Source organism: Onychostruthus taczanowskii, unplaced genomic scaffold, assembly GCF_017590055.1.
Source record: "Onychostruthus taczanowskii isolate IOZ18803 unplaced genomic scaffold, ASM1759005v1 scaffold7, whole genome shotgun sequence".
Taxonomy (NCBI): domain Eukaryota; kingdom Metazoa; phylum Chordata; class Aves; order Passeriformes; family Passeridae; genus Onychostruthus; species Onychostruthus taczanowskii.
This window is the reverse complement of record NW_024504786.1, coordinates 8,521,828-8,543,053: the sequence shown is the minus strand read 5'-3', so window position 1 is coordinate 8,543,053 and position 21,226 is coordinate 8,521,828. Positions and strand designations below refer to the sequence as shown.

At 61.8% G+C, this 21,226-nt stretch overlaps 1 protein-coding gene across 1 annotated transcript in view; it reads right to left on the bottom strand.

Annotated features, from left to right (window-relative positions):
• Positions 1-1,457: 1,457 nt before the first annotated feature.
• PTCH2 (patched 2) overlaps positions 1,458-21,226 on the bottom strand; it is a 20,551-nt gene continuing 782 nt past the window's right edge. Inside the window, exons 2-23 of the mRNA XM_041421673.1 lie at positions 20,731-20,923; positions 10,863-11,052; positions 10,676-10,745; positions 10,341-10,432; positions 8,132-8,327; positions 7,916-8,037; positions 7,493-7,640; positions 7,136-7,267; positions 6,900-7,055; positions 6,684-6,776; positions 6,472-6,597; positions 6,274-6,392; positions 5,757-6,162; positions 5,361-5,673; positions 4,958-5,100; positions 4,690-4,870; positions 3,957-4,240; positions 3,288-3,425; positions 3,020-3,162; positions 2,654-2,753; positions 2,013-2,246; positions 1,458-1,862 (exon numbers count right to left, since the gene is read on the bottom strand). Of these exons, the coding sequence (XP_041277607.1) occupies positions 1,458-1,862; positions 2,013-2,246; positions 2,654-2,753; positions 3,020-3,162; positions 3,288-3,425; positions 3,957-4,240; positions 4,690-4,870; positions 4,958-5,100; positions 5,361-5,673; positions 5,757-6,162; positions 6,274-6,392; positions 6,472-6,597; positions 6,684-6,776; positions 6,900-7,055; positions 7,136-7,267; positions 7,493-7,640; positions 7,916-8,037; positions 8,132-8,327; positions 10,341-10,432; positions 10,676-10,745; positions 10,863-11,052; positions 20,731-20,923 (3,984 nt within the window). The remainder of the gene's footprint in view (positions 1,863-2,012; positions 2,247-2,653; positions 2,754-3,019; positions 3,163-3,287; positions 3,426-3,956; positions 4,241-4,689; positions 4,871-4,957; positions 5,101-5,360; positions 5,674-5,756; positions 6,163-6,273; positions 6,393-6,471; positions 6,598-6,683; positions 6,777-6,899; positions 7,056-7,135; positions 7,268-7,492; positions 7,641-7,915; positions 8,038-8,131; positions 8,328-10,340; positions 10,433-10,675; positions 10,746-10,862; positions 11,053-20,730; positions 20,924-21,226) is intronic.

The window sequence follows — 21,226 nt, the reverse complement described above, 5'->3', positions numbered from 1 at the left end:
AAACTACAAAAATAAACCTTTGCTCTCTTTGATATAAATAACTTAGATGGCGTGTTTGGGGGGGGGGGCTGCCCGCCGTGCCCACGCCTGGCACGGGGACAGGGTCCCCAAGGCCACCCCTGCTGAGCGGCAGTGTCAGGGGGCCGGGGGGCCTGGGGCCGCAGGCACAGCAAACACCGCTGGAGTTAAAGTGCTGGGTGACGGCGCGGACGGTGCCCGGGATGGGGACGGGAACAGGGACAGGGGCTGGCTGCAGGGACAGCCCCGTTGCACGGGGACATGGTAAGAAATAACGTTTCCCAGCAAGATGTGCCTGGTGGCACCATGGGAGCCCACGTCAGCGTGCAGTGTCCTGTGCGTGCTCAAGCCTGTGCCATCCCCTGGACAGAGCACAAGTGTGACACAGGGGGCTGTGATCGTGGGACAGCTCAGGGGCTTGGCACAGCAAGGACCACTCCAAGGATCTCCCCCTTCCAAAGCCCTGCCTGTGTGCTGGGGAGCAACAGGCTCCCTTTCTCCACTGTGGCACATCCATGATCTCTAGCCTTCCAATTCTTGCCACTGGGGAAACTGAGGCACAGACTAGCATGTTGGAAGGGGTGAGCTGCCCATGGAGTGGAGGCATGAACCAGGTCTGTGCCCCCAGGCTCCTGCTGCCTCCAGTGGGCAGCCCTGCACTGGGCAAAGGGTCTGCCCACTCCCTGCCTGCACCCTGGGCAGCCGGGTGAGGCTTTAGGCTGAGAAATAAATCTTTTAAAATAAGCTTAAAAATATATATCTCTCTATAGATAGTTTCCCTTTGCAATAAATAAAGGTGGGGGTGCCCACCCTAGGCCTTGCCCATGGCATGCCAGGGCATAGCTGGCTCTGGGGCTGCCCCCTTATCGGAACAGGGGGCATCAGGGCACCCTGTTGGGGTACCCCAGCTCATGGCCTGGGATGGGTGGTCCCAGGAGGAGGTGATGGGGAGCAGGCAGTGACCCCACAGAGGGGGAGCTGGCATGGCACTGAGTCCACCTTGCCAGCAGCTCCAGAAACAGAGGGGGGAGTTAGTGCTTCCATTTCTGGGGGGCAACAAGCCCAGGGCAGGATAACCCCAAGCCCTGAGTGACGGGACACGGCACCAACGGTACAGCCTCAGGTGAGGGACGCGCGGGCACGGCATGGCCTGCACACAGCTTGCATAGAAGTGCCAGCCTGCCCTACCAAGCCCCGGTGCAGGGTGCAGGGGGGCTGGTCCTCCTTGGCCAAGACCACTCTGGCGATTAGCAGCATGACACGGGTGACCCCGCTCTGCACCCTCCTGTGCCCACGGGGTGCTGAGGAGATGCTCTGCCCAAGAACCAGCAATCTGCAGAGAGAGAGAGAGATTTGGGGATCAGTTGAGTCCCTCCACACCCACCTCGCACCCCCGAGCTGCCATGCACCAGCCCTGGGTAGGGCGTCCCCAGGCTCACCTAGCGCCAGGCACCTGCCCTGTGGTGTCCCATGTTCTGCATCTCAAAGGTGTCGGGCACAGCGGTGCCGCTGGTGCTGGGCTCGTCCAGGCAGTCCCGCTCGCTGCTGGTGAAGCCCTCAGGGCTGAAGCTGGGGTAGGAGCCAGGCAGTGTGGGGTGCAGAGCCACTGTCACTGATGCGGTGGCCGTGACGGTGGTGTAGCTGCCGGCAGGACCCTGCAGGTGGGTGCTGTAGGTGGGCAGGGCTGCGGGGGGGGCTGGCCGGGTGCCCGCTGGGCCGGGCTGCGGGGGATCTCGGGGCAGCGAGGTGCACGGCTCCCCAAAGGGCAGGGGGGCTGCAGGCTGAGGGCCAGAAGCCTCTTTCTTCCCCTGAACCTCCAGGCTGTCCTTGTAGGGCTTCAGCACCTGGAGGGGGAGCATAAAGCATGAGGGTCCCCAGTCATATTGAGCATCCGTCTGGCAACACCACCAGCCCCCCTCCCGCAGCTCTATCCATGACCCTCTCCCTGGGGATGCAGGGGAGCTGGCAATGCCACAAAGGGTAGAGACACTCACAGTGATGCGGGGGAAGCTGGGGTCCTTGCCAGCCTCCAGTAGGATGTGTGCTGGGGCAGGGGGCACAACGAAGGGTCCCCGTGGGCTGCCTGGCCCCACGCTCTCCGTGTCAGAGGGCTCAGGGAAGGTGGCAGGCCAGGCTGGAGCGCGCCGGACGTACAGTCCCCCAGGGCCCAGACATGGGGGTATCGACTCTGGTGGGGGTAGGCAGGGGCCATTATCCACCAGAGATGCCTGGGGAGAGAAGACAGGTCAGAGGAGCCAGGGACAGAGTATGGAGAAATAGCAAGTACGGGCTGATGCGAGGATGGGGATGTAGGTGATGCCAGGTGAAGCAGGGATGCGATCAGGGAGGTCATGGGTCAGGGAGGGATGGGGGAAGTTGTGTGTGGAATGAAGCAGGAACAAGGTCAGGTAGGTATGGGGCAAGTAGGATATGGGTCAGAGAAAGGATGAGGTAAAAGAAGGATGGTATAGGACAAGGGATGGACTGAGGTGGGTTCAAGATGAGGTTGGGACTGGACAAGGCAAAGATGGATAAAGGGTGAAAGGTGGGCAGGGAGAGGGGCAAGGGGGGATGAAGAGACATGGGTACAGGGCTGGGGAGGATGAGGGAGAGGTGGGATGGAGGGGTCTTGTACCTCAGGAGGTGGCCCGATGACAGAGAGCAGCACGGGCAGCAGCACCAGCCCGTTGAGCAGCCCCAGCAGCGTCAGGATGGTCAGCACCGCAAAGAAATACCTGAGGGGACCATAGGCACATGGGGCAAGCAGGCACAGCCATCATGAACCTCTCCCATCGCAAACATGGCTTGCCATGCCATAGCCCGTGGCCCTGCCATGTCTCCCCAGCCTCCAGACAAGATGGAATGACAGTCCCCAGCAAGATGTCCTCACCAGCTACCCCACATCCCCACTGCCAGATGGGGGCTGCCACACCCACCAGCCCCCACTGCCAAAGCTCTTGTATGGCAGCACGTGGCTGATTTACCCTTTTTCAGTGCTCACCTCATGATGAAATCGAACTCAGAGCCAGCCAGCATGAGGACACCCAGGAGGGTGGAGACAGCACCATCCATCACAGGTGCAAAAGTGTGCTCCAGTGCTGCGGCTGAGCGCACGTTCCTGCTCCCCGCAGCTGTCAGGAAGCCCTGAGTGGGATGGAAATGTCATGCGGGGCTGTTCCCGTGTGCCACCCATGATGGGCCACCCATTAGCACACGGCCAAGGGGGTGAGGGTGCCAGGGAGTGGGAACTGGGATCAGCCTGTGCTCACCAGGGCCACGTGGACAGTAAACTCCACACCGATGCCCACCGAGGCAATGAGGATGACCACAGGGATGGCGCTCAGCTTGATGCCCATCAGCCCCATGATGCCAAACAATTCCACAGCAATCATGGCCAGGATGGAGACCTGGAGGGTGGTGAGGTCAATGAGAGATGGCTTTGATTGGCTGTCCCCTCTCCCTGGTAAGCCTGACCCTACTCCATACAGGGCAGCCTCACCTCAATGACCCTTTTCCCTCTATTTGGGGTGTCCCTCCATCCCATCTTCTGGGGGTAACTCTCACCCTGCTCTGCATGGATGTCATCAAACCCCTGCCCACTACACATATTCCCATCATAACGGGTTCCCTGATCCCTCCATGTGGCTCCCGCAACAACTGCCATCTCCATATGGGTGTTCCTGTCACACTCTTCTGCATGGATGTATCCAGGGTCCCCTGTTCTCTTCATCAATGATATAACTGATTCCTCCATTCAGGAATCTCTCACCCACTGCCACCCTCATATGGGCATCCCTTCCCCCCAGGGTGCCCCTGGCCACTCCATCACCCAATTCCCATGAAGCAGGTACCCAGGTCCACTCGGCAGGACGGGAGAAAGTCTGGATGCCCTAACCTCACCCCTCAGGACCATCCCCTGCATCAGGGTGCGTACTCACGATGATGCCGGCGGTCCAGGGGTTGAGCAGCAGCAAGGCGCAGACGAGGAAGGTGCAGGCCAGCAGGATGCTGATGGCCAGCAGGAACCAGTGCCGCAGGCCGATGTACTGCTCCCAGAAGAGGAAGGGGTAGCCGCTGGGGTAGCTCAGCACGCCGTGGCGCTGGGCGGCCTCCTGGCAGATGGCCCGTACGCTCTCAATCGCCTCCACGAAGTCGGACGTGCGACGCAGCCCGCTCAGGTAGAAAGGGAACTGGGCGAACTCCAGCGGCTGGGCTGCTGGGACTGGTGAGGAGATCACAGGCAGTATGAGGTGTGGGCAGTACGGGTGGACAGGCACCACGAGAGCACCATGGTCACACCAGCCCGAGGGCAGCCTGGGCAGCCTGATGCCTGGCTGGCTACCACAGGTCTGAGGAGGGTGTAGGAACAGACTGGGGTCAAGGAGGAGGGCAGGGCATTTCTCTGCCTGTAGGATTTTTGTGCGTTAGTGGGTTACTCTTTGCTCATGGGCTGGAGCAGTGTTGCTAAGGGCATAGGGAATGCACAGTGGGATGTGCAGGGTGGGATGCAAGAGGACAAGGGTTAAGCATGGGGAAGCAAGGCAGTTTACTAGAAGGGATGAGGGATATGAGGGGTTTCCCTTCAGGGAAAAAAGGTGTGGGGAGTGGGGTACTCTGCAGGAGGATGCCGGGGGCAGAGGGGGCCCTGGGGAGCCCACCATGCTCACTCACTTCGCAGGTTCTCGCCCGTGATGTCGTACTTGTCATGAATCCACTCGGGGGGTGGGGGGTAGAAGTTGGCCTGGGAGGCAGCAAAGCCCAGGGGGTCGTTGCTGGCCCACACCGTCAGGCAGATGTAGAAGGTGTCAGGGGGGATGATGCCATTCTCATCCACCAATCGCCGTGTGGTCAGCTACAGGAGAGACCAGGAGTGGGCATGAGCTGGGCAGCTGGGGCAGAGACATCCCAGCCCAGTCAGCCCAGCCCTGCCACCGCTCACCTGGTTGAAATTGAAGGGCTCCTTCTTGTTGCCAGTCTGGATGAGGAGCTTGTAGGCCAGTGCCCCATCCTCGGAGCCATTGCGGTAGCTGTCATGGGTGATGCGCCCAGCCTGCCAGTCCCTGTCGAAGGTGGCCTGGAGCCCTGGGGATGCAGAATGGGGGGTAAGCATCCCTGGGTACACACCACCCTGAACACTACCCCGTGTGACCCAGGGAGTGTGATGCCAGAGGGATGGGCACACAAAAACCCCAAGGCTCATCTTCCAGTGCTGGGCACCTCGGGACCATCCTCCCCAGGGCACCGCACACAAGGGAAGGCATTCCCAGGCCAGTGGGGAGCATGCAGGCTGAGGAGAGGACTATCAGACAGGGGAGGTCATGGAGAAGAGGCATGTCCCTCACCTCTCAGCCAGTCCTGGAAGTAATGGAGCCACATTTTAGGCAGGTCGCGGTTGCCCTCCCGCACCACGTACTTGACGGTGCTGAAGGCCTGGTGCAGACTCAGCAGGGCAGCCTGGGCACCCGGGTAGTGGAAGCCACCCTTAGTGACAATGAACATGTTGTAGAAGGAGAAGTACTTGAACTGGGCCGAGATGAAGGCGTGTGCCTTGGTGTCCCGTGGCACGATGTCCGTCAGGTAGAGGCCATCATGTACCATGGTGGTGCCATAGAGGCTCAGCCCTAGCAGTGCCAGGAACAGCACCACCACTACCACCTGTGGGGACAACAGGGGGTCAGGAAGAGTCCTGTGCCACCCACCCACCTTGAGTGGCACCACCAGGGCTGCCCCCCCCTCACCTTGGTCCGGGTCCGCAGAAGGAGTGGGGCGTACTTCTCCCGGGCGAAATCAGCGAGGCTCCAGCGGCAGAAGGGCAGGGGGACACACTCCCGGCCACCCTTGGCCTCATCCAGCTGGGACAGCAGATCCCGGGTGGAGCTGGATGGAGCGAAGACCTGCGAGCCCAAGGGATCAGTGTGGGGCAGGAGGATGGCAGGCGAGGTGCACACCTGGGAGGTGGGTGGCAGGACGGTGACAATGTGGTGGCCCGAGGGGTCACACCGGGTGAAGGCTTGCACAGTGGTGGTGATCTGTGTGCTGGTGGCCATGCCGGGGTGCCCATAAGGAGATGGATGGCAGGCATGGTTGTCGTTGGCATCAGCAAGCTCTTGGGGCTGGATCTGGATGACCCTTGAGGAGCAAGGGCTGCATGGAGAGAGTGAAGGAGCAGAGAGAGAAGGGTGAGATATTTAGTCACCCAGTCTTCTTTAGGGACCTGTGGGGTCAGAGCCAGCCCAGCCAGCCCAGTGCCAGTACCTGTAGAAGCAGCAGAGGATGTCGAGCCGGCGTTTCTCCCGGCGGTGCAGGTCCAGGCTCAGGATAGCAGGGAAAACGAAGAGCACCATGGCGAAGTTGAACACAACAACCACTGCAGCCTGCAGGCATTGGGGGACACAGGTCAGAGCAGGGTCTGGCCATCCCTTCCCATCCCCGGGAAAGGGACCGTGGCCCTACCTGGAGGGAGAAGGCGCGCAGGGCAGGGATGGGCACCAGGGCTGCCATGAAGAAGGCGATCATGTTGCTGACAGAGGTGAGAGCCACGCTGGTCCCCGTGCGCTTCAGACACTCACCCGTCCGCTCCTGCCGGGACAGAGAAGGGGTGACGAGAGGGACCACAGGGAGGCAGGAGGAGGCCGAGAAGAGCCTGGGCAGTGCTCAGTGCTCACCTTGAAGGGGATGTGCTGGCTCGTCTCGGTGAAGGCGTGAGCCAAGAGGAACATGTCATCCACCCCAATGCCGAGGGCCAGGAAGGGCAGGACCTGCCACAGAGCAGCTGGTGTGAGCAGAGGGACATGGCCACCACCTGAGAGGGGACTCGGCCACCCCTGAGCCCTGAGGGTCCCGCCCACCTCACAGGACCCAGCTCTTCCTCCAGCACATACCTGGGTGGTGGCTGCATTGAAGGAGATGCCCAGCAGTGAGCAAAGCCCCAGGCCAGAGGCGACGGAGAGAGCCACAAGCAGGACCCCAGCCAGGCCCACAGCCCCCTGGGACTTGGAGCAGTCCCACCGCAGCATGGTGACACAGGCGTAGGCCAGCTGGAAGAGCACAGTGGGTTAGCAGGGACCTGGGGGCAGATGGAGGGATGGCAGAGGACAGAGAGAAGGGGCACACGTACCATGAGGAGGTAGCCCCCAGCCACCCGGATGACGCTGACGTCAGAGAAGGACTTCATGATGTCATTGAGCGTGGTGGTGGAGAAGGCATGGACACTCTGCGTGGCGTTGGGAGGGATGGAGTCCTGTGCCAGCTGCCAGAGATGCATCCCATTAGAGGAGTCAGGAGCCCCCCGCTCTACAGTACACCCACCCCAGAGTATTCAGGGTGTCAGCATCACCACTGGCAGTCCCCAGGGATGCACTGGACTAAGAGTAGTGACAGAACCCGTGGCCACATGAAAACCTGAGCACAGAGAGATGCCATGCACAGGCTCACCCCTGCCCAGCCCCATGTGGGGGCTGTTCCCGGTGCTCACCTCCACGAATTTCCTCTGCCAGGCCTCCAGGATGGCTCCTGCCTTTTCCTCGCTCCAGCTGATATCATGGATCTCGTAGTCATCCTTGAAGTGCTCATAGAGCTGCCGGGGGCTCATGAGGAGGAACATGGTCTGCAGGGCCTCGGCGCTGGGGGACAGGCACGCACCTCGCTGGGACCAGCTGCAGTGCCCCAGGATGCAGGAATGGGTCCATCCCCCACCCCACGGCACCCATCCCCACCCCAGACACCCAGGAGAGGACCCAGGCATCCTGCCTCCTTGCTCTCCCTTGCTCCGGAGCGCTGCCTTGCTCACCGGCCCCACGCACCCACCAGCCTCTGAGACAGCCCCAGAGCCCCTCCTGCAGCCAGGGCAGGTATCCTGCCCTGTGCCTGGGGATGCCCACACCACAGCAGCTCTTACCGTAGCAGTTTGCCCTGGGAGTCTTTGGTCGTGCCGCCTAAAATCAGCTCCTGCTGCCAGCGCATGAACTTCCTGGAGAAGCCGTGGCAGCCCCCCGAGAGTTCGGCCGGGATGTCGGGGCTCTGTGGGTGGAGGGGAGGTGTCAGGATTGTGGGGCAGGCAGGAGAGCAGTAAGCCCCCACACCCAAATCCTGGTGCTCATGGACTGTGACCCACCTGCTGGCTCTGCTTGTTGGGGGCACTGGAGGGACATTGGGGGTCCCGGGGGTCCAGGCAGGGGCGCTCCATGTAAGCCTGTCCCACCTCTGCCTTGTCTAGCAGCTCTTTGAAGCCTTCCAGGGATGTGAACTGCCCCAGCTCCTCCATCAGCTGCAGAGGGTCCAGGTTGCTCCACTGGATGTCCGGGCGGCCCCTGGGCAGAGAGCAGCACTGGGGTCATGGGGGATGCCAAAACCCACACGCAGTACCACCACCACCACCGCCAGCCCATCCCAGGGGTGCTGTGGATGCCCTCACAGGCAGGATGCAGGGATGCAGATGAGCATCAGCCCCCAGCACGTCCCTTACCCCCTCCCGGGGCCGCCCGCGGAATCCCCCGTGCCCTGTGCGCCACAGCGGGCTGTGCCCCGAGTCAAGTAGCGTGCCTGATCCTGTTAGTCCGGGACAAAGCGGGGGGAGCCGGCCCTGCTGCCTGGCCCCGCTTTGTGTGAGCAGTCAGGCCGATTACTGCCCGTGGGCTAACATCTTGATAGAGGGGAGCAGGCAGGCAATAGCTCCCGGCATCCCTTACAGCCCTTCCTGCCATTTCCCCTCAAGCTGGAGAGTTTGGGGCTCAGCAGAGATGCTGGGGGCTCAGCACAGTACTGGGAGCTGGGTGTGGAGTAGGTTCTTGGAGGTCCATCAGGACTGCAGGGGACTTGGGTACCCAGGAAAAAGGTTTTTCCCATTGCCTGCAGATGCTCTGCTCCCTCCACCCCAGCCTGGGGAGCTGGGGGCCAGCTTCCAGCCTCACTCAGCTTCTTTTTTAAGACAGAAAGGACACACAAAAAAGCCAATAACCCAGCCCAGCGCTCCAAAGAGGGGAAGAAAAAGCCCCGAGCAAGTGTGGGCTCTGGGGAGAAACACAGCCTAATAATTCATGAAGGCTGGCTGGGCCAGAGCCGGCCGCTCGAGATTCCCACATACCAACCGGAGCTGCTGCTGCTTCCAAAGAGAGCCCCTTTTATCTGCTTTCGCTTGCTTCACTGAGCCAGGGCAAATCCTTTTGTCTTTCCATAGATTGCTGCTCTTTGTTCTCCCAGCTCCCACCCCGCTCACCCCTTGGCGTTAAAAAGGGGGACGAGTCCCCATGGGCCGGCCGCACTCAGCCGGGGTGCCCGCCCGGGCACCCGCTCCCTCGGCTGCTAGGAGAGATGAGTCCCGTGGCTGCTCCAGTGCCACCCTGCCTGCCACGGACCTCAGTCCCAGAACGCTGCCCAAGCCGGCAGACAATGCCACCAGCATCCCATCTGGCACGGCCGCCCCAGCCCCACCTGCTCCTGCTCTCGGCGGTCCCCCAACCTGGGATGGGGAGAACCTGAGGTCCTGGGGGGCAAAACCAGCCCCTAGTCCTGACTGGGGAGGCTGCGGCCCCTTCCCCCTCCTCCCGTCCGCAGCAGCCTGAATAAGGCCACTATTTCATCTATTTGGCAAGGGGCAGCTTTCAGAGCAGCATTAGCATGAGAAAGCACGGGGCTGCGTTTGCTGACAATGCACAAGCCGCCCCAGCTCTCCCGGACAAACACACGCGTAAACAGAAGGAATGTGGGGGAGGCTCTCCCGGCCCAGCCCGGGGTCCCCAGCCCCACCACCACGCGAGGAGCTGGCTGGGAGTCGCTCGCCACCCAGCCCAGGGACTCCGTGCCCCTGGGTGCAGCTCAGGAGTCTGGGTGCCCCCTCACAATCGTGACACACACGAGGTGCTGCCAGGGACGGGGGCCAGCAGCCTCGGTGACCTGCCTGTGGCACAGCCACTGCCCCCCGTCCCCATCCCTGGCTGGTGGGAGAACGTGGCAGGGATGGGATGGGATGGGATGGGATGGGATGGGATGGGATGGGATGGGATGGGATGGGATGGGATGGGATGGGATGGGCAGTTCCTGCCTGTGGGCTGCAGCCCCCCTGCAGCAGTACAGCCCTAGCTGTGCCACCGAGGCCAGGCAGGGGAGGGAGGACAGGGACCTGTCCCCAGAGTTGACCCAGCGGGATAGTAATGATGGATGGGACTAGGGCTGAGCAGGACAAGCTGCAGCAGCACTGAAGCACCTTGCAGCAGGCAGAGCCAAGCTGCAAAGGGAGGTCAAGCACAGCCCCTTGGCAGCATCCCCAGCTCCTGCTCCCACCCATGACCCCCCACAGCCCAGGACAGTTCCCCACACACACTCACGGGAGATAGGCTGAGCCTCCCTGCAGCTTGGAGCCTTCCCAGAAGCAGTCCAATGGTGTCAGGATCACACAGGGGAACAGCTTCTCTATCATCTGCACGGGGAGATGCAAGAGGTCAGCAGCGATGGATCAGACCCCCCAGTCTCCCCCCGCCTTGCTGGGCTTTCCAAACCTGTGCCTTCCCACATCCAGCCAGCAGTGCCTTCACAGCACCTGGGGCTGACAAGCCCTGTCCCCAGCACAGCCCCTCCACTGCCATTCTTTGATGGGCTGATCCCGCGGGTCAACAGCCAGCCCCGGCGGGGCTCCAGAGGGCCATCCATGAGCAGCACTCACCCTCTCGATCATGCCATTCTCAATGATGGGGACACCCGACTTGTAGCAGATCTTGTTCAAATCCCACGATCTGGAAAGGCAGAAGGAGGAGCTGAGAACGGGCATATCCCGCACGGGACAGGCAAAGGGTAGAGGGATGTGCAGAGCACTGCGGGGGTCCCCGCCCCCCATCTGGAGCCGGACTCACTTTCCGTACAGTGAGACTTGAACCTTGCTGGCGGCCAAGGCCGCCTCGAGGTGGAGCTGCAGGGCCTCCTGTGTCAGGATGTTATCACCATCCTTCTTCGGCGTCTGGATCAACATCTGGGACGTGTAGACGGACTCCTCGCCCAACTTCTCCTTGGTGTAGCGCAGCTCCTGGCTCACCCGGCTGCCCGCTGTGGAGAGGACCATGACGTGCCCTGTCAGTGCCAGGCCAGGCAGAGCCCCCACCTCACCAATGTGCCCTGCCCATCAGGATGCCCAGGGAATGGGACAGGCAGAATCAAAGCTGCAAAGCATGAGATGGTGCCATGATCACTCACAGGGGCTTCCTGCTATTGGGTTCCCCAATTGCTGCATCCTCTGGGTGCTCACACCCAAGGAATCCAAACAGGGACCACCTCAGAACACACTGGATGAGGCATCCCCCTACCCAGCCCCAAAGCAGCTTGCTGGCTTTGCTTTCCGCAAAAAAAACCCCCACAGACAGATGGTTGGTGAAGCAGAGTGGACCCAACCTGTCCACTTCCACCGTGCTCTGTGGTGGGTGCTGCAGATGCCCAAAAACAGCCCACAAAACAGGAAATGAAACTGGGGGCACCGCAGCCCAGCCCAGCCCCTCCATGGCACCCCAAGGCAGGCAGGGAAGGAGCGTAGGGAGAGGCAGGCACCCCAAAGTCCCTGCAGGTATAGGCTGCCCCAGCAGCGGTCTGGGGACAGGGGAGGGAGGTGGTGCTGGGGACATCGCTCTTCCCTGCCAAGGCTCTGGGATCTGTCCCCCTTTGGCAGCACGAGAGCTCTGAGCACAGCAGGGCCAAGGTTTCCAGCTGAAGCCACCGACTTCATTTGCGGCTGCCTCGGCGTGGAAGAGGAATCCCCTCCCAGCCAGCGTGGCTGGGGCTGGGACCAACCCTGCACGGTCTCTCGCATGGCTGAGCACCAGCCCCTTCGATTGCAGGGCTCCCATCCCTCCTGGCATAGCAAAGGGGAGGCAACACAGCCCAGAGGAGGGTGGGAAGTGGATCCTGAGACCCCTCCCAAGTGCACCACTTGGCTGCTCTGCTCCAGCCTCCTGCCCAGGGTGGGAGGGATGCTGTCCTGGCACATCTGGGGTGTAGCCCCCATCCCAGTGCCACCCGCTGGGGTACCCCAGGATGCCCAGCGTGGGATGCTTCCCAAGGCAGTGCCGCTGGCAGGGGTGAGGCCAGCTCCTGCCCGGCCCCGGGAAAGTGAGGGGAGGTCACGATTCATCTGCACCAGGATGCTCCCTCAGCAAGGGGCGGGGGCCCCGGCGGGCCTGGCCCTCCGCCAGCACCGAGGAGGCCAGAGCGAGACCGCAAATAAGGAGCAGAATCTTCCCTTTTAATGACTTATTATATGGGTTGGTGTTTTGGTGTTTTTTTTTTTTTTTTTATCCCTGCTTTTTGGGAACGGGGAGGGCAAAGCATCTTTATTGTTCCTGGCTGGGCCAGGGAGCAGCTGGTGTCCATCAGATGCCAGTTGGGATAGAGGTTGTGCCAGGGACAGGGAGGGGGGGACATGGCCGCGGCTTTTGTGTGTGTGTCAGAGGGGACAGCAGCACCCAGGGCGAGGGGACGAGGACACGGGGAGGGTGGGTGTCGGGGGGTGGGGGGAAGTGGGACGCCCATCCCGTTCCCAGCAGGCTGGGAGGTCGGGCAGGAGGTGCGCCAAGCTGCTCTGATCTCAGCCATGCCACCCACGCCGAGCCCGGGCGGGAGGTGGGACACAGCGATGGGGGGGTGCCCGACGGCGCTGCTGCTCCCGGGGGATCATCCTGCTACGCCCTGCCCTGCCGGCATCTCCGCCCAGCCCGCCTGCGGGAGGAGCCACACATCTGCAAGCATGGCGTGGGGGGCGAGCCCCCCGAAAAATTAAAGAGGAGGGGAAAAGAAAAAAAAAAAAAAAACAGAGAGAGAGAGAGAGAGAAAATAAAAAGCCGTCCCTTGTAATTAGTGTTAATTTGGAACAGGGCACTGCGAGCCGTCAGCAAGCTTCAAAGGCCGTGAGGAAGCCTCAAATTCCAACACCCTAATTAACCAAAGAGCAACATGAAAAGACAAGGCAGCGCACACAGGGCTGCCAAGGACACTTCAAACGGGCGCGCCCGCCGGCCGGCCAGCCCCGAGCGGGGCGAGACGCCCCACGCAGCCCCCCGGCCGGGCAGCGGGCTGGGGGGGCACCCCGATACCAACAATGAGCACGTTAATGAGGAACTGTATGTAAATTCTTCCTTTTTGTTGTTGTTGTTGTTGTTGTGTTGGGTTTTTGTTGTTTTTGTTGGTTTTTTTTAATTCCAATTAACAAAGGGAGCCCTTGGCTTTTTCATGCAAAGGGCTCTCTGGTTCCAATCAGGCGTCCGGTCCTGCTTACTAACAGCCTGCTCTGCTCCCCGGCAGGGTTTGGCTTCACTGCCCTGGACCCCCAGCTCCCACCAAAATCCAACTGCAGGGCTTGGGGGCAGGACAGTCCCCCGAGGCAGCAGCATCTTCGCTGGGTCGGGCATTGCTCCCACGCTGGGGGGGCTGTGGGTGCAGGCTCAGAGCAGTTCTGGCTGGACGGTGGATTGGGACCCTACACCCACTTGCACTCCGAACACCTGGGGTGCACAGCAGGCTCCTGCCGTGCCCAGCAGGGAGAGTGGATGCTGAGGATGGGACAGGGTCCCTGGCAGCGAGGGTGGCTGCGTGTGCGGCTGCCTCCCATCCACGGGCCATGCCGGGGGAGCCCTCTCCGTAATTACAGCATCCGCCACAAAATTATAGAGCAGGGCTGGAGCCTCCCTGCCCCCTTCCCGGCCACCCTGCCTGAGCCATTCCCCTGCCACTGCACCCCAAACCCTCCTGGCAAGGACCCGCAGCCACGGCACTGCAGCCAGCTCACCCTCACACAGTGGGACCAACTTGTGCCCCCAGCTGCTCCAGCCAAGACAGAGCCTCAGCCCCTGTGTTGTCCTCCTGCCTTGGGAGGGGTCTGATCCCAGCTCATTCCACATCTCCCCAGGGGTAGCCAGAACCTCCCAGACTCATCTCAGAGGGTTTGGGGTCAGCCCATGCCAGGTCCTGCTGCCCACAGTGCAGTTACACGGCCCCCCCAGCCCGGGGCTGGCCCCCTTGCAGCCACCCCGCTGGTTGTGACAGCAAGGGGACCTCCCACCGTGCTTTCCCAGGGCAGGAGGTGAACAAACCCCGTAGTGCCCGGTCTCCAAGCACCCAAGGGTGGGGGGCAGCAGGCCGAGTGTGCCAGGGCAGCGTGTCTGGGTGGCACGGGGAGGGCAGTGGGTCCGGGCAGGCTGCCAGCCCCACACTGAGCCCTCCCTGCCTGGCAAGGCTGAGGACGAGGGAGGGATGTGGGAGGTGCTGGGGACCACGGAGAGGTACCAGTGTCTCCCCAGGAAACACAGGCTGCAAAGACCACTCTGTCCCGTCAGGCTGGGTAGAGGTCATGGTCAACAGCACTGCCACCACAGTGCAGGTGGCACCCAGGCACTGCCAGCGTTGTCACCTCTTGAGTGACTCGGGTGGGACAGGATGACAGGGAGGGAACACTCCTGCCACACATTCTCGCTTGGCTCCCAAAATCAGGCCCAGTCCTTCTTGGTGTAATGGGGCTAGGGGATGTGACAACAAATGTTGTTGAGCTGCAGATTCAGCTGGTGCACAGGGGATGCTGCAGCCCTGACCCCAGCTGGGCCCACTAGCAAGGGACGTGATGAGCAGCTCCCTTTCTACAGCACAACATCCCAATGCTAGGGCTGGAAACCACCACAAAGGCACAGCTGGGAGTGGGGCAAGGTCAGGCTGAGATCCCCTGGGAAAAGCCATCCCACGGGGAACCCCTTTGCAGCACCCCCTGCTACAAGAGGCACCCACGGGGGCAATCGCAGACCGAGCACATCCCTGGCAGAGACGCCTGCCCTGGGCGATCAGAGCCCCAGGCGCTTCGGAGGGATGCCAGAACCACCCTGCAGCTCCAGCACTGCCCCGCATCCCGGCGGGAGGGGGTCCCGAGGCACCGCCCCAAGCATCCTCCGGCCGCAGCTTCCCCGTGCTGAGCGGCGTGCAAGCCGGAGGCCACCTTCAAAGTGTTGTGGGGCGGATTAGCTGGATTAGGGAGGCAGTGAAAGGACCCATGCTGCTCCGGAGGAAGTCTCGCCCAGGGCACACTGAAAGAGCCATTTTTACCTGTCCCGGCCGCTACCGCCAGCCTCGCCAAAAGCCCGGCGGCCCCATCCTGTCAAAACACGTCCTCCCGGCCCATTCACCCCGCGGCTGCTCCCGGGAAGGGGGGCAGCTGCGTGGCAGATGGGTGCCCCCAGCAGCACCGAGGGGCTCGGCGCTGCCCCAGCACCTCCAGCCAAACGCAGCCCCACCGAAGGGGCTCGCAGCTCAGGCAAGAGGGGCGGCAGAAGACGGGGATGCCTTCAAAAAGCCAGCGGCGGAGGGGCTGAAAGGGCCCGTTTGGGGCCAGCTCCCCAGCCGCCGGCCCCGGCCGAACTCTTTTGTTTAACGGCAAAGCTAAATTAATGTCTTTATTACCCCAAATCGGGGGGCGGCGGTTCCCAGCACAGGGAGGGGGGCAGCCGGGAGCTCGCACCGCCCCGGCCAGCGCCGAGGGGACAGCGCGACCCCCGAAAAAGAGAGGGGGGAAAAAAAAAAGGGGGGGGGGGGGAGGGGATTCAGTTGGGAACTATTCACCGCTAAGACTCCTGTCAGCATTGACATAAATTTCCACTGGTGTTGGCATTTAGGCATTTGCCATTTCCATATGTATAGGGCTGCCTGTACTAATTATGCTAATCACCCCCTCTGTTGGCTGCTGTGAAAAATGGCCACATTAGGCACTCCACTGCTTGCTAATGTCACTTAATGTGTGGTTGAAACATACATTCATCCCCCTCTGAATGGTGAAATTTTTCCACATTGCTGGCTTCATTCAGGCAAGAAATGAATTTTTTGAACTCAGACCACTTTTCCAGGCCCGAGGGAGAGGCAGATAATAAAACCCTCTTCTTGGGCCCTGGCGCTGCCCCCTCCCAGCCGCCAAATAACATTTAAAACACACAAAAAAAGAGCCCGTTCCCTAAGTCCGTAGATATGTCCAAGTTAAAAAAACATATATATATAAAAGAAAAAAAAATACTTTCTAGGAAATAGAAAAATATATAAGTTGAAAAGGAAAGCAAAATGGATAGGGGCAGATAAGCCACAGCCATCTGTAAAGTCTTCCAGTCTCTCTGGGTTAATTAGCAAAATTTTCCAGCCCAAAAAAGCTGACCAAGCTGTCAAGGAAGGGAAAAGGAAGAGCAAGAGGTTTTGCGCTCACCTCCCAAAGATAAATAAATAAAGGTGAACTGCCTGGACCCCATCTTCTGGCGGGTGGGGGGCTGCTGGGTGAGCCTCCTTCCCCCCCCTCCCTTCTCGAGAAGAAAGGTTCTTTCAGAGTCAGAGGGGAGAGCCCGGCAGGCAAGTTTTTGGGATAACAGGGAGCTCAGCACTTCATGGCAGCAACACCCCAGCTGCTCCTCACTCCCCAAGCCCCCGGGGATGGGAGCACAGTGTCCCCACAGATACCCAGACCCTGCAAACAGAGAGGACAGCAGGGTGCTGAAGGGAAAATCCCACCAGGCCAGGCAAGACAGTCCCCAGGCACCCTGGGCTGTCCCTTGCCTTCCTGGAGAGCAACACCTCTGTCACCACACCCCAAGAGAAATGGGGACCCTCCTCCCCAGGACACCCATCTGGTGACAGAGCAGGGACATGGCAGCCCAGGAGCCACCCCACAGGAGTGAAGCTGGCTCTGGCCAGGTCCCAGCAGGCATCTTGTTGCCCCAGACACGGGGACAAACTGCCATCAGAGCCCCCCAGCCCGTCAGCTCCAGCCACATACAGCCCCCCAGATTCACCCGCTCCTTCCTCAGCCCCTGCACAAACATCCTACCCCACAAACCCACCCAGCCAGCAACGAGACCACCCACCTCTCTGTGTGCCCACCCAGGAACGGCTGTGGCATCCCTCTCACCCCCACTGCTGCTGCCCCACACCCCTCCACGGGACCCACCCAGCACAGTGGGGACAGGGGCTGGGAGGAGAGGCCACACAGACAGTGCTGAGGGCGTTCAACCCCGTCCTTGGCTTCCTGTCGGGGTCTTCCCATCCCCTGTGCCCCTCTTTCTGCAAACAGAGTCAGCCTGCATCTCCTCTCTGTCCTGGCCTGCCGCGGGGGGAGCTCCAGGCTGCATCCCAGCCCTGTCCTGGGTGCACAGGAACTGATGCCCTGTGCCAAGAACTGCTGCAGAGGTCAAGGAAGGACAGAAGCCACTGCCAAGAGGGTTGGGGGTGTCTCAGCTTTGTGCCCCAAGATGAGAACAAGAGAGCAAATTCCCCTCACCCCCATAAGATGCGTCCTATTTCATCCCACCAGCATATTCGGGCTGTCCATGACCCCTCCAGAAAAGGGACAGGGTCTTCTCCAGGGAGACTCAGCAGCTCTTTGAGAGGGCGACGGCTGTGCGGGGCGCTTGGCTGTTCCGGTTAGGAATTAACCCGGCCTTCCTTTGAACCAGCCCTCGGCGCTATAAATCAGGCAGACCCATTCACCACCCAGGGCTCTGCCTGCCCAGAGCTCGCCTCCCCGGCCCCTTGGCCCTAAAGACGCCCTGGGAGAGCCAGGAACAGCTGCCAGGTGTCCAGAGGTAACTCAACACTCGCCGCTAGCCGGGATTGCAAAGCCTCCGAGTGGCTAATTGCTTCGGAGGAGCCTAATTGAACATTTCCACAGTGGAGTCCAATTTATGGGGTGACACAGCCTCCCTCCATCTCCCAAACAGGGATACAGGTCAGGCATAACCCCAGAACACCACAAGAACCCCTCAGCCAGCCCCCTGGTCTAAGGGCATTCCCAGAATTGGGACAGGGGACCCTCTGTTTTCCCACTAGCGACCAGGATCACAACCGAGGCTCAGGAGGACATACCATCAGCATGGCCCGAGTGCTGACCCCAGTCATGGGGCCAAAGCAGGGCTGCCCACCCTATTCTCCTGTTTGGGGAGGAGGGGGATGGCACAGCAGCATCATGCTCCCATGGGAAGCAGCTCCCTTCCCTCCCCTGCTCAGCGGGATCCCAGCTCCCAGAGAGCTGAGCTCAGCCTGCAGTGGGGACTGCCTGGCACAGGGTCACACTCTGCTCCTGCAGTGCTGGGACCTCACCTGGGCGGGGTGGTTTGCGGGTTGGAGCATCACCACCCGCATCCCTCAGCCTGGCTAGGCAGAGGCAGGGGGTCGGGTGCAGTCACCAGAGGCTTCCTGGAACCTTAAACCACCCTGCCCCTGAGCTGGGACCCACTGGGCTAGTATGATGGGCCGGGGATTCTCTGCACACACACCCTGCCCTCAGACACCCTACAGCACTGCCCCAGGGCTGGGACGAACCACAGTCCCACAAACATCTCACAGACCCAGAGGAGGCAGGAGCTCCGGTGCCCAGCACCCTGGGGATCCCAAACACTTGCGACGAAGCTGATGGGATACCAGCTTTGCCAGCCAAGGAGCAAGAACTGCGCTGCTTCAGCCTGCCACACTGGTACCAGGCTCTCTGCAGAGGACACACACTCCAACCCTGCCACACACGTGGGAACGTGAGAAAGTAGCGGCTGAGAAAAATCCCAAAGCAGCTTCAAGTGCTCTGGATGCAACCACAGAGTCTGGGCAATTGTGTTCCACTCTCCAGGGGCATCCCAGGCCCTCCTGTCCCCGATAATGCCCATCCCACACCAGCAGGATGGGGTGCAGTGATCAGGGCTGGCCATATGTGGGGGATGCTTTGATCTTGCCAGAAAATGCAGAAGCTGAGGCTGGCGGTGAGGCAGGCACCTACAGATGGTTATGGGGAAGGGAGGCAGCCCCACAGCTGACACACGAGACTGAAAGTGTCACCACAAGCCTTCCTTCCACATCCTGACCCCCTCATGCCACCCCATGGGACCGAAGCCATCTCAGACACATCGCCACTGGTGGTCGCAGGTTGTGCCAACGCCTGAGGACGCTGGGGCTCTGCCACCCAGGAGCGAGGCAAGGAGGGGTCTGCCCCAAGAGCACACTCTCGGGGGAAGAGCCCTCCCAGGAAGAACAAGGGGGGCTCTGAGTAGCACCTTTGACCTTGCACATCGTCCTCAGGCAGGCAGCACAGACCCAGAGCGGGGGCTGAGCGCAGACCCGGTGTCCCCATTGCTCAGGAAGGGGCAGGATGCCCCACGTCAGCGGTGTTTCACCACGGAGTAAAAAAAAAAATAATTAAATCCAACTCCTGACACTGAAGAAGATGAGAAGCCATGAGAAAGAGAAGGTTCCTGAGAGAGGCCCCCGGCACCCACATTACAGCCAGACCGCAGTGTGGGGGAAATCCCCCAAGAGCAGCCGCAGTTGCTGCTGGCTGTGCCCGTGCGAGCAGGGAAGCACAGCGGGGCACAGGAAAAGCCGGGTTTCTGGGCGCTTCCAGCCGTCCCCAGGCTTGGCCCCTTCCCCATCCCGCTCTCCACCCTGATGTGCCGCAAGTCCCATTCCCCTTAACAGGAACAACCACAGCCGCTTTCCTGGCCACAGTTCTACAAAACGCTGACTCCTTGCTACCCCAAAAGCACAATAAAAATTCAATGGAGCCGGAGCCACGACCCAGAGTGAGGGAACCACGGAGGGAGCACGTCCCTCCTTCAGCAGCCACAGCTCAGGCGCTGGCTGGACCGGGAGGTATCACTGGATTTCTCTGCTACGTGTTGCAGTGGAAGGGGGTGATGGAGACGAGAGCTGGGGAGGGGGGACAAACATCCCTGGGGAGTGGGGAGCAGGTGGGAGAGCCGGGCATTCCTGGGCAGGGGTCCGTGCGTGCATCTGTGTGCAAGCAGCCAGGGAGCGCAGAGCTCTTTTTTTTAATTAAAAAAAAAAAAAAAAAAAAAAAAAAAAAAAAAAAAAAAAAAAAAAAAAAAAAAGGGGGTGGGAGAGCAAAGTTGCTTCTATTGTTGAACCAAATCCAAGAGTAGCTGAGGACCACACAGGGAGCGGGGCGTGGGGGAGGAGGCAGCGCTCCCGCACAAAGATGGCTGACACCCCTCCGCTGAGCAACATCTGCCCCTGCACAGCACCCCGCGGGGACCCCCGCCCGGGGATCCTCCCGCCGCGCCCGGCGGCACGGACCGGGCTGCGATTCGGGGTGCTGCCCCCCCGGGGGCCCCCCAAAGGCGAAGGGAGGCGCAGGAAAAGCAAATCCCAGACCCGTGAAGCAGGGCTGCAGGGATCAGGGAGAGAAAATCCACGCTGGAGTTATTAATAACAAAGGAGGGGGATCAGCCGCTTCCACTCGGAAACGGGGATTTGCTCCCGCCTGACCCTGCCCGCGCTCCCGTTCCCCCCGGGCCGGGGTCCCGGGCCGGGACTGGCGGCTCCGGCTCGGCCCCGGTGCGGGGCTGCGGCCGTGCCGGGGGGTTCTTCCCACCAAGAAGGGGGTGTCCAGCTCCATCCCCGTCGCACGTGTCAGCACCTTCGCGCGGGGACCCCCGTCGGGACACGCGTGGGGGTCCCTCTTCAACCCAGCACCCGCGCACGGCGCAGCCCGAGCGGCCGCGCAGACGGGACCCGGCTCGTGAGCACCCACGGCCCGTCCTCCGCGGCCCCGGTGACGGGACGCCCGGCGGCGGCATCCTCCTCTTCCTCGTCCCGCCCCGCGCTGTCACCTGCCTCCCGGCCGGCCCCGCACTCCGCGCCGCGCGTGGGGGACAAAGCCGCGGCCGGGAGCGGGACCGGGGCCGCTCCCACGGGCGGCCGAGCCCGCAGGGCCGCGCTTACCTTCCACCCAGAGGTGCTCGATGTCGGTCTCGATGGAGGCCACCCGTAGTCCCACGGCCAGCGCCCCGAACACCAGCAGCCCCACGAAGAGCACCTTCCCGCAGTGCCGCTGGATCCGGCAGCCCAGGGCGAAGAGCAGCGCCTGAAAGCGGGCCCGCAGCCACAGCGGGGTCCTCTGGCCCACGGCCCTGCCCTGCGGAGGGGGCGAGGATCGGGTCAGCCCGGGAGAGGAGAGGGGAGAGCCCCTGCCTGGGGAAGGGGACCCGCAGCGGGGCGGGATGCCCGCGGCCGCCGCACTCGGCTTCGGAGCGAAACCGCGAGAGCCGGAGTTTCCCCGAGCCGGGGGACACGGGGGTCCCCGCGCCCGCCCGGCCCGCCCCGGGCTCCTCCGCGCTCTCCGAACTCCCCTGCCCGGCCCGCAGCTCCCGGGCGATGCTCGCCCCTCACTCACCTCGGGCAGCGGCTTGCGGCGGGCGGCGCGGAGCGGCGGCGGCGC